Genomic DNA, 15,331 nt, shown 5'->3' on the forward strand with positions numbered 1-15,331 from the left:
AATTAATGTTACAATATGTCATTTTTCAAGCCATTTAGTTATACAGTTAACCGTTTCTTCAATCAAATAGCAGCAGGAAACCCCATGGTCTATGAGTGATCAGTTTCAAGTCCAACTCCACAACCCAAGCACCTGACCTAATAAACTTTTCCTTCACTAAACATTTGCTTTGAAATAAACTAGCACGATGAGTCTAAACAATACATTCCAAATGGTTGATATGAAAACAAGCTGAATATCTGAAAGATGAAGCACTGGGACCTCTAGTGGCTACTGAATCATAGATGTAGATGATAATTTCTCTATCTACATAATTAGGTATATGCATGTCCTAATGTGGCAGCCCTCACAATAATTACAGTGATAATTCTCAGTCCAACAAAACCGCTTCCTTCCTCCTCGTCTCCTTTCCTTCGCTACGACATATGAGGTCAGTTTGAGTGAAGGAAGAAAGACAAGGAGAGGCAGATGCTCATTGATAGTATTGAGATGCACCAGTTGTATAATGTCTTTGAAGAAGTTGGGCCCTCCAGTAAAAAGCTGACCTAAAGCTATACACAGTGTATTTATCATATCTGTGACCACTTCCATATTAATACACAATCAGAAACTGGCAAATGTGTAGTCACATGTCTACAATATTGTACTGTATGCATGTTTGTTTTTTTTCAAACCTGACTACTCTAAAAGAAAAAGAAAATCACCAATAATATCAGAAGCACAGGTCTATTCATGTATCGAGAGTATATTCAAACTAGACAACAACTATCATGCCAAGTCTATGGTTATCTGACAGGCGTAAAGATAGTCATGATAATATTTCCCCACTTTGTTAGGCGGCTGGAAACAGAGTTATCTTCTCATATGATTTGATTGTCTAGAAACTAAAAGAGGCACCAGACAGTAAGGAAGGACAAGTGAAACAAACAAGTAAACAAATAAAGAAATCTCTCTATATAAATATAAATTCTAGAATTGTCTGATACCTATGGAGTTGGTCGGCGCTGATCGATGCACACAAATATAAAACGGCAGTCCTGGGACAAATCACTTCTTCCGATCCAGGATCAGCTTTAGCCTCCCTTTATCCTAACATTTACCATGATGCAGGAGAAGCAAAACTAACCCCAGGTCAGCATCTAAAAGCAACTATACCAATCTATAAAATGCGCATAAAAGAGAGAAGGCACAGAAACACAAACCCACCATGGGAGTGGGGCGGACTGACAGCAGCAGTTTCTGGGAGCAGACCGGATGAAGCTGCAAGTCTGCTGGCAGCAGATTGGTTGCTTACAACTTGTGATGTCTGGTGATCTGATGTATTTGCACTCTAGTTTGTTTTGGAGCGGTTTCGTGGATATGACCGAGTCTGTGTCACCGAGAACGTTCACCGCACTTCTCCTGGTCCAAATACAGTCACGAGAGCGACCGCAGACTTGTGTCAACGCAGTCAAGTCACTAGAGCAAGAGTCACATTCAGTGGATAATAGACCAAGAAGAGGTGACTCAATGGTGGCTTCCTCACTTGATACACTGCCTCATTATCCTTAACCTGCACTGAGGTCAAAGAGCTGGTGCACGTCCCACAGCAGAAGAGATCTGCTACACTGCTCTCCTCCATTTTGAGTATCAGATCAGTACTGAAATGACGGAGAAGCCACTTTATTCTACAGACGGGATGCAGCCCTTGTTTCTAATACCTCATCCTGTTTCACCACCTCTGCCTTCTCCTGTTTTGTCTGATTCACTGCCTTCGACTGGGCAGGATCTGTCTTTTCACGAACCGGCTTGGTCATAGTCACGTTTGCCGCCAAAGCCCCTTTGCTCTTTTGTCTCCCCTCTACTTTGGCTGTGCTTCCATCCTCGCCGGTGCTGTGTTGGAGGTCAGAGGGCGTGGTTTTCTTGGGGGCGGGTATTTTCCTCTGGGGCAGGCGGGGGTCTTCTCCGATGTTGACGGTCAGGTTGGTGTAGAGCGGCTCCAGCTCTTTGGAAAGGAGGTCGTAGGTCAGAGAGTTGAGGCCGTCGGAGCGCCAGTTGAGCCTGGTCCTTTTCAGTAGGTCAAACCTGTAAAGAGGAATATAGTAACACAGGTGTGTGTGTGTGTGTGTGCCTGTGCCTGTGTGTGTGTGTGTGTGTGTGTGTGTGTACGAGGGCTCAGGGCAAAAAAAGCCCTTGAAAATTTGTAAAATGCCCGTGAAATTAAAAATGAGGTACAAAGTGACGAATGACCCACAGGGAACAGTAGCCATATTCACATGTGAATATTTGACAACTCACCGGAAAAAAAAAATGAAATAGGGTGAAATGCAAAAAAGGGCACTCAGGGTACCCAGAAAAAATTAGCTTTTTTGCATTTCACCCTAGTCAGTTTCATTTCACGTGTGAATGTGACAAGTGTCCCCTGTGGGCCACCATTGGAGATACCTGGGAGCCTGTAACCAGGCAATTCTTTCCAGTGCATTCTGGGCAAGAAAAATGCAGTGTTTTTTGATCAGAAAACAACTGAGTACGCAGCCTGAAGCAGGAGAAAATGTTGGCACCACATAGCCAGCAGTAGAAGAAAATGCCGACCCAACACAAACCAGTGCGTCAACAAAAAAAAATAAAACAACCGATATCTTAAAAAAAAGGCAACAATCGAGTGGTGGAAGATGGGCTGGTTAGGAACAGAGGGGGGGAAAAACACCATTCTCTTCCGTAAGGTCTGCAGCCAATGGGAAAGAAGTTAAAACAAATCTTAGTAGACTATTTATTTGCCAATGTACAATGCAAATGTATTATTTCATAGTTCAATAAAATTGCCTCCAAAAAGGACCAAAATGTCCCTAAATGAGATTAAGAGGAAAAAAATGCTCATACCCTGGTGTGCGTGTGTGTGTGTGTGTGTGTGTGTGTGTGTGTGTGCATCTGCGTGTGCATGTGCGTGTGTGTGTGTGTGCTTGTCACCTGCCCGGTTGTCTGTTACCTGCGTGGGTTTTGCTCATTGCCTCTGTCTCCTTTATGCTTGATCATCTTGTAATGACCAATGGCCACTGGGGGGCGCACTATCTTCATGCCAGACAGACGCACTCTGGACAGGCAGCACAGCACAGAACAGCAGTGATGGGGAATAATCAGTAGAATAGAGTATCAAGAGTAGATTCTTATTCACAGCCATGAAATTGAAAAACTAAACATCATTGTCTTATTATAATAATTTACTAGAGCTTTACTATTCATGCCAGGTTACTACTCCATTTCACTACACCTAGTCAAAGACATAAACCTGATTAGCAGATTCCACTGCAATAACATGATCAAGTCAAATATATTCTCAAGGAGAAAATTCCTCTTGAGAAAAACAGATAATCCACACAGAATTGTGGGTGATGTGCAGGAATAACATACTGTTTATAGGGTCTATAGGTGGCGAAAAACACTGTGGTTCCCCCTTTCCATCTCTGGTCCTTGTGCACCACCCCAGTCATCTAAGTCAATCAGAACATGTAGCCAATGTAGTGTATGTAAATCATACATGTTTTAAGTTGCAAACACCATGCACAAAAAGGTAAACTAGCAAAATGTTATAGTAAAAGGGGGAGCAATATTCTTGTTGTCTTGCTTCATTTAATAATGTGTGCAAGCTTGTAGATTTTCATTTCCCCGTTGCATCCAGTGCCTTTCATAACAGACTGGCTTATGCTAGAAGAGAGCCAGAGAGTGGACAGAGGGGACCGCAGCATAGAAATGAGAAGACTAGATCGACAGCCTGAAGACCAAGCACACAGCCCAGCCCAGCTCCGCTAGTTAGTCCATGCGAACATACTCACTGAGCCCACTCCAGGAGACAAACAGCAAAGCCATGGCAGTGGGGGGGGTGGGGGTGTGATGAAAGATGAAAGATGATGTTATGTTATGACACAGAAAAAATCAAAATCAAACAAAAGGAACAAATGTGGCACTGAAATGGTAAACATGAGAAAAAAGATGAATGAGGAGAGCAAAAGAAAGCAAACATATGAGAAGAAGAGAGGCTGAAACGACCATGCACGTAGTTCTGATGCTGTCTACCAACACCCATGCACATCTCACATGTCAACATGCAGAGCTCACTTCACTGTGTCATCATGCTGGGCGGGGACTCGCCCCCCCACCTCCGCCCCATTCATCTCCTTACCTGGCAGCGATGTCATCGTCCTCTCCACCCCAGCCCCAGTAGTGGTTCGGGAAGCCATTCATCTTCATGTACTGGTCTGGGGTCACTGCAGACACCCCGCCAAAATACTGTGGGTACGGCAACCTGGGAGGGACACATCACCAACATACAATCTTGAAACACTTGGAAAACAATGTCTCAGGGCAATGAATTCACACATGAACACACACACACTTATACAGACATACTCTGCGTCTACCTATATCTGAATTTGTCCATAGCCACAGACAGGTGCGTGGGGAACTGTTTGTGGCAGGTGTACGTGTTGTGGTCATTCTCAGGCAGCAGGTCAACATCATGGAGGAAGATGCAGCTCCAGTCCTCATCTCTCAGAGCCTCCCGCACCCCGACATTCAGCAGCTTGGCTCGGTTAAAGGTACCGTTCCCCCACTAGAGCCAGAAACAGAGGGAGACGGTGACACAAAGCTGCAGAGGAATGTATTAATTCTGTAATAAACACATTATTACATGGTAATACTCAATTCTGATTGCTCAGTGAACACATTCTGAGGTGTGTTATTTCTGAATAACAGACTGCTGTTTAACATCTAATCCTAGGCTATCACTATGCAGTGAAGAAGTCTGGTCGGTTTTGCTGATTTCTAATCAAATTAACTAGCGACACCTTGTGGCAAAAAGATGTTACTCCTTGGTTACTGCAGACAGCTAAAAAAACTTAGAAACATGTATCCTTTTTCCAATATTACTTTTAATTAATGCTGAATCTTGCTGAATCTTGGCAATCCTACCCGATTTGTTTACACTGCTGCTATGGTTACAGTTCTGCTACAGAGCAGCCATGAATGCTAGCTACAGATGTTATGGTTGCAGTCTATAGAGACCCACAGAGGGGCCATCTTCGGTCTCTCCTATTCACTGTGCTGTGATTGCATGGGATCAGCCATTGTACAGAGAAGTAGTCACATTTCTTCTTTGATGTTTAAAAGAAATGCTAAGTCTACGGTAAACATTCAGAACCCACCCACTCCAAACCCCCACCACGCCCTCACCACCACCACAGATGGGTTTTTTATTCTGAAGAAACAGCACATGATGTGGATTGAGTTGAAGCATTTGAGTAAACCTAAATAAAACTAAGTAATACAATACCATCTTCCTCACCAGATGACCAGATGTGGCTTTAAACCATGCAAGCTGCAGATAAAGATAACTGAAGAAGATCCTCCTCTCAGATCATTGGCTGACTACTGCCTACCCATAGGAAGACACACCTATACTTCTAATCCAAAATGTCACTGCCCATGCAATCACAGCACAATTGGTAAATATAGCTCCTCTATGGATTTCTATGTTGCTGTCCACATAGTAAGACGAATTGCTAGAGAAATGGCAGCATATCAGGTGAAAAACACAAACACAAAGCCAGTACCTGCTGCACTATATAGATGCTGTAGTGGATCTGCTGTCTCTGCAGGAAGGGGTGAAGGTGGTAGAGGAGGGCGCGGAGGTGGGTCTGCCGGTTCCGGTACGGCACCACTATGGCCGTGTGGTGGCGGGGCTCACAGTCTGGAGGCCGGTAACGTCCGCCCGGCAACACCAATGGGTTCCTCTGCCTGATCTCCTCCAGAGACAGAGGAGAGGAGAGGTGGACGGACACGGGTCCAACTGGAGGTGAGGAGAGGAGAGGAGAGGAGAGGAGAGGAGAGGAGAGGAAAGGAAAGGAAAGGAAAGTGAGATCTGGCCTTTGTCAGACCGCCAACACAGTGGTATGCTAAACATACACACAGTAACACAATCACTCCCTGTGTCTTTTCCTATATATGTATACATGCTACATAATAAGCGCACACGTTTACTTAACTCCCTGCTCTCTCTCTCTCTCTCTCTCTCTTTTACCCAGCAGTGGCGAGGGGATCTGGCAGTCCCTCAGCGGGGGTCCAGTGGCAGGGGGTCCAGTGCCAGAGTTGCGGGGCGGGGGGGGCGGTACCCCCAGATGGCTGAGGTTGGTGTAGACATCGTGGGGTCGAGAGTAGTCAAACTCCGGCTCTGTGGTGTGGACCAGGACAGACACCAGGCCTCTGAAGCCCCCCAGGGAGAAATAGAGCACAAAGGCAAACTGGAAGCCCACCAGCAAGGCCAGCGTACAGGGGGAGTCCAGAGAGCGGCCACAGCACGCCATGATAAAGTCAGACAATAGAGATGAGATGGAACTTTAATGAAAGTGGATGAAGGAGGGAGACGGGGAGAAAGCAAGTGGTGGTTAGGTGAAAGGGGTGACAAACGAAGGATGGAGGAAGACGTGGGGAATGTGATGAGGGAAGAGAAGGAGAGGCGGAGGGAGAGGCGGGGAAGACGGCGGCGTGTGTGTGTCGACTCAGGAGTGTGGGAGGGGGCGGTCCATCTGTAGGAATGGGAAGTAGTAGTGGTGAAGCTCAGTCAGCACTGCCATCACCAAGTCACTGTGGGAGAACAGGAAAATAATATTGATTATTTCCTCCATTTGTGTGCTTCAGAGCAGTAAATCTGTTGTGTGGATGTGTGTGTGTGTGTGTGTGTGTGCATGTTAGCACACTAAGACTGTACCTGGATTTTGTGTGGGTCCAGGCTGGTTGATTAAAACCTGTCCTGGGCCAGGAGGGGCTCGCTCTCCCTCTCTCCTCCTCTTCCTCCTCTCATCATGCTTTCTGCAAAGGAACATGCCATGACTGGGTAACAATGCACGGCATTTTTGTCTCAGAATAACAGTGCAGCCTACTATAAGCTAAGATGACAACTGACAGGCAGCCTACATCCAAATGTCATGTTTGTTTCTTTATTTAGCTTATTTTCAACGGTGACATTTCCATGGGGCGCATAGACACACTGATGCCTGCGGATCAAATTAATCCAACATCACTGTTCCCTGTTTGTCCAAACAATTTGTGCGACTGCCTTCCTTACTGGAGCTGCTGCTGAAGTTACTAAAACAAGGCAGAACGTAACAATTATGTAAACTGGATAAATTATTAACAGTAGAGCATAAACTGCTTCATGGTTATCAGTAGGCTACACATAACATCCAGGTGATTAGCCTAATAACATCTGTCGTTAGGCCTATGTAGGCAATAATGCATTTGCAAGGCTACTGCGAAAATGTGTGAAATCACATTTATTCGACAGCATCGCTGGCTAGCAGGTTTCCCCGTCGGCCTCAAACGCTGTTTCTCATTATTGTCAGAGTTTATTCTCGGGTCCATTGATGCGCTGCGGCACCAGCCGACTCACCAGCAGATTCCTGCGACATTTCAAATCCAGTCCCCGGCTTCCACGGAGAATCGACGGGCCGCTGCCAGAAATAGATGCGATGCTCCAAAAGATACAGTTTTTCTGATCCTGAGCGCTCCTCCTCCTCCTCCTAATCTCTCATCCGAGCCGAAATCCCTCTGTAGCTGCTTAGAGACCGCTGCAGACACTTTCACACGCAAGAGCAAGAGCATCGCCGCATATCCATCCAATGTCAACACAGGCAAGTGCGCTCCGCCTCATCGTAATACGGCTGTACCATTCACACAGACGGGTCGAGGCGCACCGCGGTGACGCGCTGAGCGGCCAAATTGAAAATGCACAAAGCTGATCCCTTACGAAAAGGAGCTCTAGTAATCCTACTATAAAACTTAGAGGGATAGAATATAAATATTACATCAGAACTATAAACTCTATATAATGTCCTATTGTAATTTATTTTGATACCATACAAAAAATACCACGATAAGGTCACTGCAAACTCACTATCGAATAGCCTAACCCATACACACTATAAGTCTCTATAGGAATAGGGTTAGGGTTGTTTTTTTTTACAGTGTGTGTGCGGAGGAATGCCCAGAGGGTTAACCTAGACCAGTTGGAGCCTATAGGTTGATATATTGTAGGACTTTAAAAGCTGTAGCCAGTGTAAAGATGGAAAACATTAACTGCATGATATATCCAGGCACACAGGTCTAGAGCAAAGAAATCCAGGGTTCTCACAACCCAGATGACCTGAATATCATCCTCACCCTCTCTCTCAATTTGCCACTGTGTTTTCTCTAATGTCTAATTGCTGTGCTTATCTTTACATAGCATATAGTATTCATTCATTCATTCATTTTTTCTTCCACTGTTGAATTTCTTCTTTATTTCTTATACAACATCCAACCCAAGGGCATCAGTTTTTCTCTGGCGTGATGCAGCAGGCTAAAAATATCTTTATTCACATACAGCCGTAGCTTGTCAGATTACAGAAACAGATATAAAACAGAATATTTATGGCTAAGATAGCACCATATAGGCCTACCCAATGTAAACAGGCTAACCCCTCCCCATGACCCCCAAAGCAGATAAAGCATAACGGAGAAGCTGTGCAAAACAATGCATCAGACACTACTATTGTTGCAGCCCTATATGTGAACACACTGCCTTCCATGTCTCAAGGCAAAGCGGACTATTGTGTGTTTTCGCTATCTGGGGCAAGCCCCCTCTACCTCAGTGTCCCCTCCAGGGATACTCTACTAAAGGATCATACACACAGCACAATACTTAGTAAAGGCACAGGATAGAGTCCATACACAGGCAGGCTGGAGGTTCAGTTTCCTCAGGACAATGAGAAAAGAAGATGAACATTATTCGCTCTGATTAGGGCAATTTAGAAGTGTGTCTTCTTGATTATTAGATTCATATCCATGTGTATTGCTAATTGATTCCCCTGCTATTCAGGTACAAAACATATTGATGAACTGGTGATGAACTGGAATTGTAGTTTTGACTTTATTGTTTGCGATGAGACTGAAAACGGTGGAAAATAGTCCCAACTCTGTGACTTATAGTTTATTAAGGACATACAGTACACTTTGATCACAGAATTGAACCCCAAATGGCTTCAGACCAGCGAAACAGGGACAGTCCAATATGTCTCCCAAATCAACACACACAGAAAGTCATACACAGCACCTTATTTTATCTATACAAAAATCTATAATGCATTGCTTTTCTATTGTTTACCTGTAATCTTCACCAAAATGATAATAAAACAAAAAATGACTACTATCACAATAAGAGCTATCGTGTAAAAAAACAAATGGAATGAAATGCTTCAAATGTTTTCAATACTTATGTTGTTTCGTCTATCTAGTTTGGCTTGGGGAAAACATTCCTTTCAAATAAGTCTCCTCTGCTCCTCACTTTCAAATAACTTTTAACTCTAAAACTTTAAACTCTAAAATGTGAAAAGTCAGATGAAGTATACTGCAAGAACATTGCTTTCCACTCCCTTCAAGTTCTGTGTAATGGTATTTTTCACTTCCCATTGTATTTTATCAATGTTCACTCATCTTGTCCATCACTCTTCCTCCCTCCAAAAAAAAAAAAAAAAAAAAATCAAATTAAGTCTACTCAGCTATAATAATCAACTCCCTCAAATTTTTAATTCCTTCCCTCCATCAGTCCTCTTATTATTTAAATTATCTCCATCCTTCTCCCCATCCTCTTTTCTTTCCCCTCACTCTCTCCATCTCCCATATATCACCCTGCCTCTACTTCTTGTAGTTGCCAAACTGGATGGCCAGCCGGTCGCTGACACAGCGGAAGGTTGCAGGTTGCACCTCCCAGTAATTGACGGGGTTAGCGAACAGGCTGATGCCGTTATAGAACGTCCTCTTCATCCCAAAGCCCCGGGGGCAGAAGTCGTCCACTCCCACCTGGTTGATGTTGTTGGAATGGAGGTACACCACCTAGAGGACGAGAGCGGCAGAGTAGAGGGTGGGTGGGACTTGTAAACACAGCGCATGATTTCAAATATCTGCCTTGCATCCTGTAAAACAGTGATGGTTTCATATCAAGGACCCTAATTTAGTCCACATTAGAGCCACAGACCCTCATTTGATGAGATTTTGTCTCTCGGACCCAAATCTGAGAATATTTTTATTGTTACATATGATTTGCTCCAGAATTCCATGACTGTATTGTAGGTAAAGAGATAACAGTCAAAGTAGGATCAAAATTATTTTCTAATTGTGTTAAATTAAATAATGGTGAATTTTAACAATTCATCAGTTTGCTGGGGACCCCTGGTGGTCCCCGGAACCCACGTTGAGAACCACTGCTGTAAAACACATCTCTGAAACACACTCTCACCTGTAGGTATTTCATATCTGGCAGGCCTTTGGGGACACGAGTGAGGCGGTTGTTCTCCAGATGCAGCTCTCTCAGTCTCGGGAGGAAGGACAGACTGCCGTTCTCTATGTTACGGATGTGGTTGTAGCCCAGGCCCAACCTGGCAACCGGAGACAGAGGGGGGAAAAAAAGGACATGTTAAACAGGCGGAAGAGAGGAGACTGCATAGTACGTTTTAAATTTAGCTGAAGCTCTTCCAGAGTTTTGAGTGAAAATTCCCTGATCACCATCACTGCAAGCAACTGATAGCAAGGAGTGCCAGGATTAGCGGCCTAACAATACTCCTGTGACTGTGGAATGATCACATGAGAGAGAAGTGCTGGGAAAAGAGGTGAAATGAGTGCAATAGAAGGGATTTTATAGGAGCAAATAGAGTGAGTAGAGGAGAGAGGGGATATGATTCAGCATGGAGAAAATGACATCTTCTATTCTTAAAAAGATGAATTCTCAGCCTACAACGGAAGATGCGGAGTGACTGCTGTTTTGACTAGAGTGGAAATGCACACACAAGCATATAGCAGCAGTATTATTCTGCTACTTTTTGGTGGCATCATGTAGTTCTTATTATTACCCCTAAGGGGCACTGCCGACTGGGAATGTGTATTCGTTAATAACCACAGGGTAATTTTTTTTCCTCGAGTAATGCAAGCAAAGCCCTCAGAGTGAAATCAGCTGTATATAGGGTCGAGGTGCGTGAGGTACCTGTACAGATGCTTGTAGCGGCTCAGGTCCTCCAGTTCCACAGCCTGGATCTGGTTGTGGTCCAGATGGAGCTCATGGAGACTGTCTGGGAGATCTGGAAGACAGACACCATAACTACCTGTACGGCTCCGCTTATAGGGTGAGATCTGAATCTTGTCCCACAGCTGCCCATTCCTGCTTTATCCTTTGTCTCCTACCTGCTTACCTCTCACCTGCCCCCATAGAAACTTGCTCTTTAATTACAGCTGTCTAAAGATAATAATGGGACGACTCCGGTGTACATGTGTTTGCATGTTAGCCAGACAGATGCATTGTTACCTTTGGGCACCCCAGTCAGTTTGGCCTCAGATATACGCAGATAGCTGAGCTTCAGTCCCTTGAAGGCTCCAGGCTCAAAACCACTGTTCTGGATGGGGTTCCCTCCCATCTCTGAAAGACAGAGGGAATATTTGTGGCATGTCAAATGACAGTCCTTTTAATTTACAAAATTCAATGGCAGTGCTGAAGGCAGTGGTGAGCACCGCAGAATATAGCCCAGAACTGTTGGAGTCATCAACATTTCTGACCTATGCAGTTCATGTTGCCCAGTCCTGAGAAGGCTCCCTCCGCCACCTTCTTGATGCGGTTCTCGTGGATCCTCAGCTCGATCAGAGAGGGAGGCAAGTTCTTGGGCACGCTGGTCAGGAGATTCCTGGAGAAGTAGAGCTTCTGCATGTGCTTCAGAGGGCTGAATGCTCTGGGGTGGACTTTGGAGATCTTGTTGTTCACCAGAGACAGGGCCTGAGGGGGGGGGGGGAAACGGTAATCAGATAGAGAAACAGAGACAGAGAGAATTTAACACCCACTTTATTTGATCTGTATAAAAAGCAACATCAGCAGCAGCCAGAGTGTCAGAAAGAGGGAGTGAAAAAAGAGAAAGCTGAAAGGCTAAGTCTAACCATAAACACAGTCAACATAAGCTTGTGTGTGTGTGTGTGTGTGTGTGTGTCTTCTGTCTCTCTTGAGTGTGTCTGACTGAATTAAAGAGATCCAGTAAGAGTTCACAGCAGTCCATCACCCAGCAGACTGACTCTCCACCTGCCCCTGGCTGACAGACGGAGACAGATGGAGGCTGAGGTAAACAGGCCTTAATAGAGATGTTATTGTATAATGTCATGTCGGGAGTTTCCTCTCCTGCTAGTCTCAATATTGCTCTTGGTCAGCGCTCTTGAATGCAGGTCGGGAGTGAGCAAAGCCTTTCCGGTGAGAGAGGCAAGGATGTGAGCTTGAATATTCCCATTTGGCTTCGGGCACAAAATTTTATACAATTAAAGCTCTCAGAGAGAAGGGTGGCAGAGGGAGGAAAAGAAAGAAATGAACCTCTCAAACCCTCTGGAAATGGAGAGGCATAATGATGTTTCACACTACTCAAGCCAAGACAAGCTGAGCTGAGCAGAGCTGAGCTGAGTTAGTCACACGTCCACCACAGTTGCTGAGCCAATGCTGGAGGGACATTGTGAATGTTACCAGAGCTGTGTGTCTCTTACATAGAGGTTAGATAGGCCTTTGAAGTCGTTCTCTTTAAGCTCAGTGATGCGGTTGTTCTGCAGATCCAGGAACTTGGTGTCCGAAGGGATGTTCTTCGGAACCTCAGTCAGACCTGGAGACCAATGAAAACACAGAGAGACATCAACAAACTGGTTTTTAGGTCGAACCAACACCCTAAAAACCAGTTTGTTTTCAATGGGAACATTCTTAGGACATCTTCGTCAGACCTAGACGAAGGAAAATAAATGGCTGCTGTGTATTCTAAAACCTCCATCAGGCCCAAAAATTAAACCAATCACACGGTCCCACACAATGTCAAATGAGCACCCTTGGGTTCCTCCTCTGTTATTTTAGAAGTAGAGGCTGTCATAGACACAACCATGGAGGTCAAATACAGAAGTCCAAGCAGGCACATATACAGTACATTACTGGTGAGTCACTGACACAGGCGCGTGCACACACACACACACAAAACGCAAATTCCCTCACACCAGATGGGGACACCAGATGTTTTCCATCTGGTTTCCATTCCCAAAGGATGTGACTTAAATACCATCAGCAAAATCACACATCAAATAAAAAAGAGGCGGGCACAGCCCTGACACCCTGACACACACACACACACACACACACATACATACACACACACACATACACACACGCAGAGAAACAGAGGAATATGGGTTGTGTGTGTTAATGTGTGAGTGGTGAAGTAGCCTTTTCAATGGGAACATGAGTGTTTTAATGTTGGCCTCTATGTGACAGAAACACCTGCTAACAAGTAGCGACATTTGGGGTTAACAACATCAACGACATAAACACTCCAGGCTGTGTAGATCCTGTGCAAGCGCTGTGAGAAATACACCAACAAGTGATATATGATATAATTAACTGTGATTATTGGTAATCAAGCAATAAATTCATAATGAATGCTGAGAAAGGGTTAAGACCAAGTGGACGGCATTAAGCATACACCTGCATTATTCCATTCAGAGATGCCACTGGAAAAAAATGATTCAGCATACTCACAAACTGAACAACCACTGATCATTAACAAGACCACATCACAGAGCCATGTGTATAAGTGTATAAGATGTGGTCGAGGGCGCAGACAGGCCAGGGCAAGTGAATCTCTACCAGGGCCGGCCTCATCTGGACCGCGACCATGATTCAACCCGTCCTGCCGGGGTTTCGAGCGCCAGCTGTCCCACTGGGATCCAGTCTGCCACCGACCACATCTGACCCAGAGGACTCTACCCAGCGCTGTCTATCTGGAGTTAAGTTTAGATATATGGCTTTGGCTGCGCTGTGCCACACCCTCTATGTCACCATGCAGGATTAAACCCTAAGCAACTCTATCTGACATTTTGTTCAAAATATTTCCACTCCGTTCCTCCAGTCCTGGTACAGTAGCTTAAGTGGCCTCGTCCAAGACATGAAATTGCAAGATTTTGCTTTCAGAGAACAAAGATATATTTTTGAAAATGGTGGGTGAAGTAGATCCGAGTTAATGTGCATGAATTACCTTTCTCAAATGCAAAGCGTTATTACAGCTGCAAAGAGAGCAATGCGACTAAGCACAGAATATTACCAGGTAGATTCATTTAGTAAGAAATATTTACTTTATAGTCAACACCTGCAGCTTTTGATATGCATCCAGCTTGCTGTAAACCTTAAAATTTGTATGCCTACGTCAAGCTCAACAGGCACACCCCTAATAAACAAACCTGACAAAACTCACCAAAACCCCGATCAAGATCTGAATCCCTTCAACCGGAAACCCTTAAATCCTTAAAAACCCCAAACCGCGCCGCTTCACCCGTCTGTCCCGCAAATCTCAGAGTTTTTACCACTGCCTGACAAAACTAGCACCCCCTTAAACCCCAGTGCCCCTCAACACAAATACTCAACATTATGCTGGGATGCACACTGCGAGGAGACAGACACCACAGCCAGAATACATCTGTTCTAAATAAGCACTGACATCTCGAAAATTATACACTTCCACATTTACCCACTGTAGAAGAGTCTGGGACAGGAAATATAGACAGAGCTTGTAAAATGATGATTCGACAAAACCATTATATCTAAACACAGACATCTTATTAAAGTTATAGCCGATATAAAATGAGGAATCTATATTTCTATAAATACGACTGAATGCAGCTTCTCTGGGCCTATGAGGATAGACTCCATGCACACATAATATATATACGCTGCACTACACTTATTTTCAAAGCAGCAAACACGTGTCTGAGACATAAAGCCAAATTAAAGTCTGTGCAAACATCGTAAAAAATCCTATTTTTAGATAATTTATGTTTTGTTGGTACAAAAATGTCAAGAAAGAGCAATATTTTAAATGATTGTTGGTTTAGCATCTGAATTTCTGTCATTCTCTTGAATGTGCGTACACTGGTATGTGCATGTGTGCAGATACATGCATGTGGAAAACATGCGTACATGATTATAGTACGCCGCACCTCGTAAGCACCCAATCTAGAAAATACCAATCCACACTTTAATCTGCAAAGAGAGAGAAACACAGGCCATGATTGTCTCATTTTGATCATTTTTTTGTCCCTCCAGCTTCAATGGAATTCATAACAGTAAATATTCAGAATCTTCACATCCTTATCTAGATAGACACATAAACACACAGCTTTCATCCCTCTTCTCACACTCTATCTCTCCATTCCTCTAAATCCACCCCTCCATCCTTCAGTCCCTTCAAACTAACTCATTCTTCCCTCCATCCTC

General features: G+C 44.4%; 2 protein-coding genes across 2 annotated transcripts; both read right to left on the reverse strand.

Annotated features, from left to right (window-relative positions):
- Positions 1–1,439: 1,439 nt before the first annotated feature.
- b4galt3 (UDP-Gal:betaGlcNAc beta 1,4- galactosyltransferase, polypeptide 3) lies at positions 1,440–6,335 on the reverse strand. The gene is made up of 6 exons (XM_071547055.1): positions 6,053–6,335; positions 5,586–5,821; positions 4,395–4,585; positions 4,157–4,279; positions 2,966–3,070; positions 1,440–2,064 (listed from the first exon to the last, which is right to left on the reverse strand). The coding sequence occupies exons 1-6, from the start codon at positions 6,333–6,335 to the stop codon at positions 1,668–1,670; spliced, it is 1,335 nt and encodes a 444-aa protein (XP_071403156.1). The 3' UTR covers positions 1,440–1,667.
- Positions 6,336–8,354: 2,019 nt separating this feature from the next.
- Positions 8,355–12,683, reverse strand: bgnb (biglycan b; the record flags this gene model as incomplete). Its single annotated transcript, XM_071547057.1, has 6 exons — positions 8,355–9,900; positions 10,304–10,442; positions 11,045–11,138; positions 11,363–11,473; positions 11,611–11,824; positions 12,571–12,683. Coding segments are annotated over 6 exons (869 nt in total), but the record flags the coding sequence as incomplete, so codon positions are not given.
- Between the last annotated feature and the right edge of the window lie 2,648 nt (positions 12,684–15,331).

The sequence above is a fragment of the Centroberyx affinis genome, unplaced genomic scaffold, assembly GCF_046629955.1.
Source record: "Centroberyx affinis isolate AG114_WGS23_722 - 3 ecotype Tasmania unplaced genomic scaffold, CSIRO-AGI_Caff_v1 ptg005633l_1, whole genome shotgun sequence".
In the NCBI taxonomy this organism is placed as follows: Eukaryota; Metazoa; Chordata; class Actinopteri; order Beryciformes; family Berycidae; genus Centroberyx; species Centroberyx affinis.

Coding starts and splice junctions, on each gene's coding strand:
- b4galt3 (XM_071547055.1), bottom strand. CDS start 6,335: ATGGCGTGCTGTGGCCGCTCTCTGGACTCCCCCTGTACGCTGGCCTTG. Junction 5,822..6,052: donor GATCCCCTCGCCACTGCTGG/GTAAAAGAGAGA, acceptor CCTCACCTCCAG/TTGGACCCGTGTCCGTCCAC. Junction 3,071..4,156: donor GACGATGACATCGCTGCCAG/GTAAGGAGATGA, acceptor CTGCCTGTCCAG/AGTGCGTCTGTCTGGCATGA.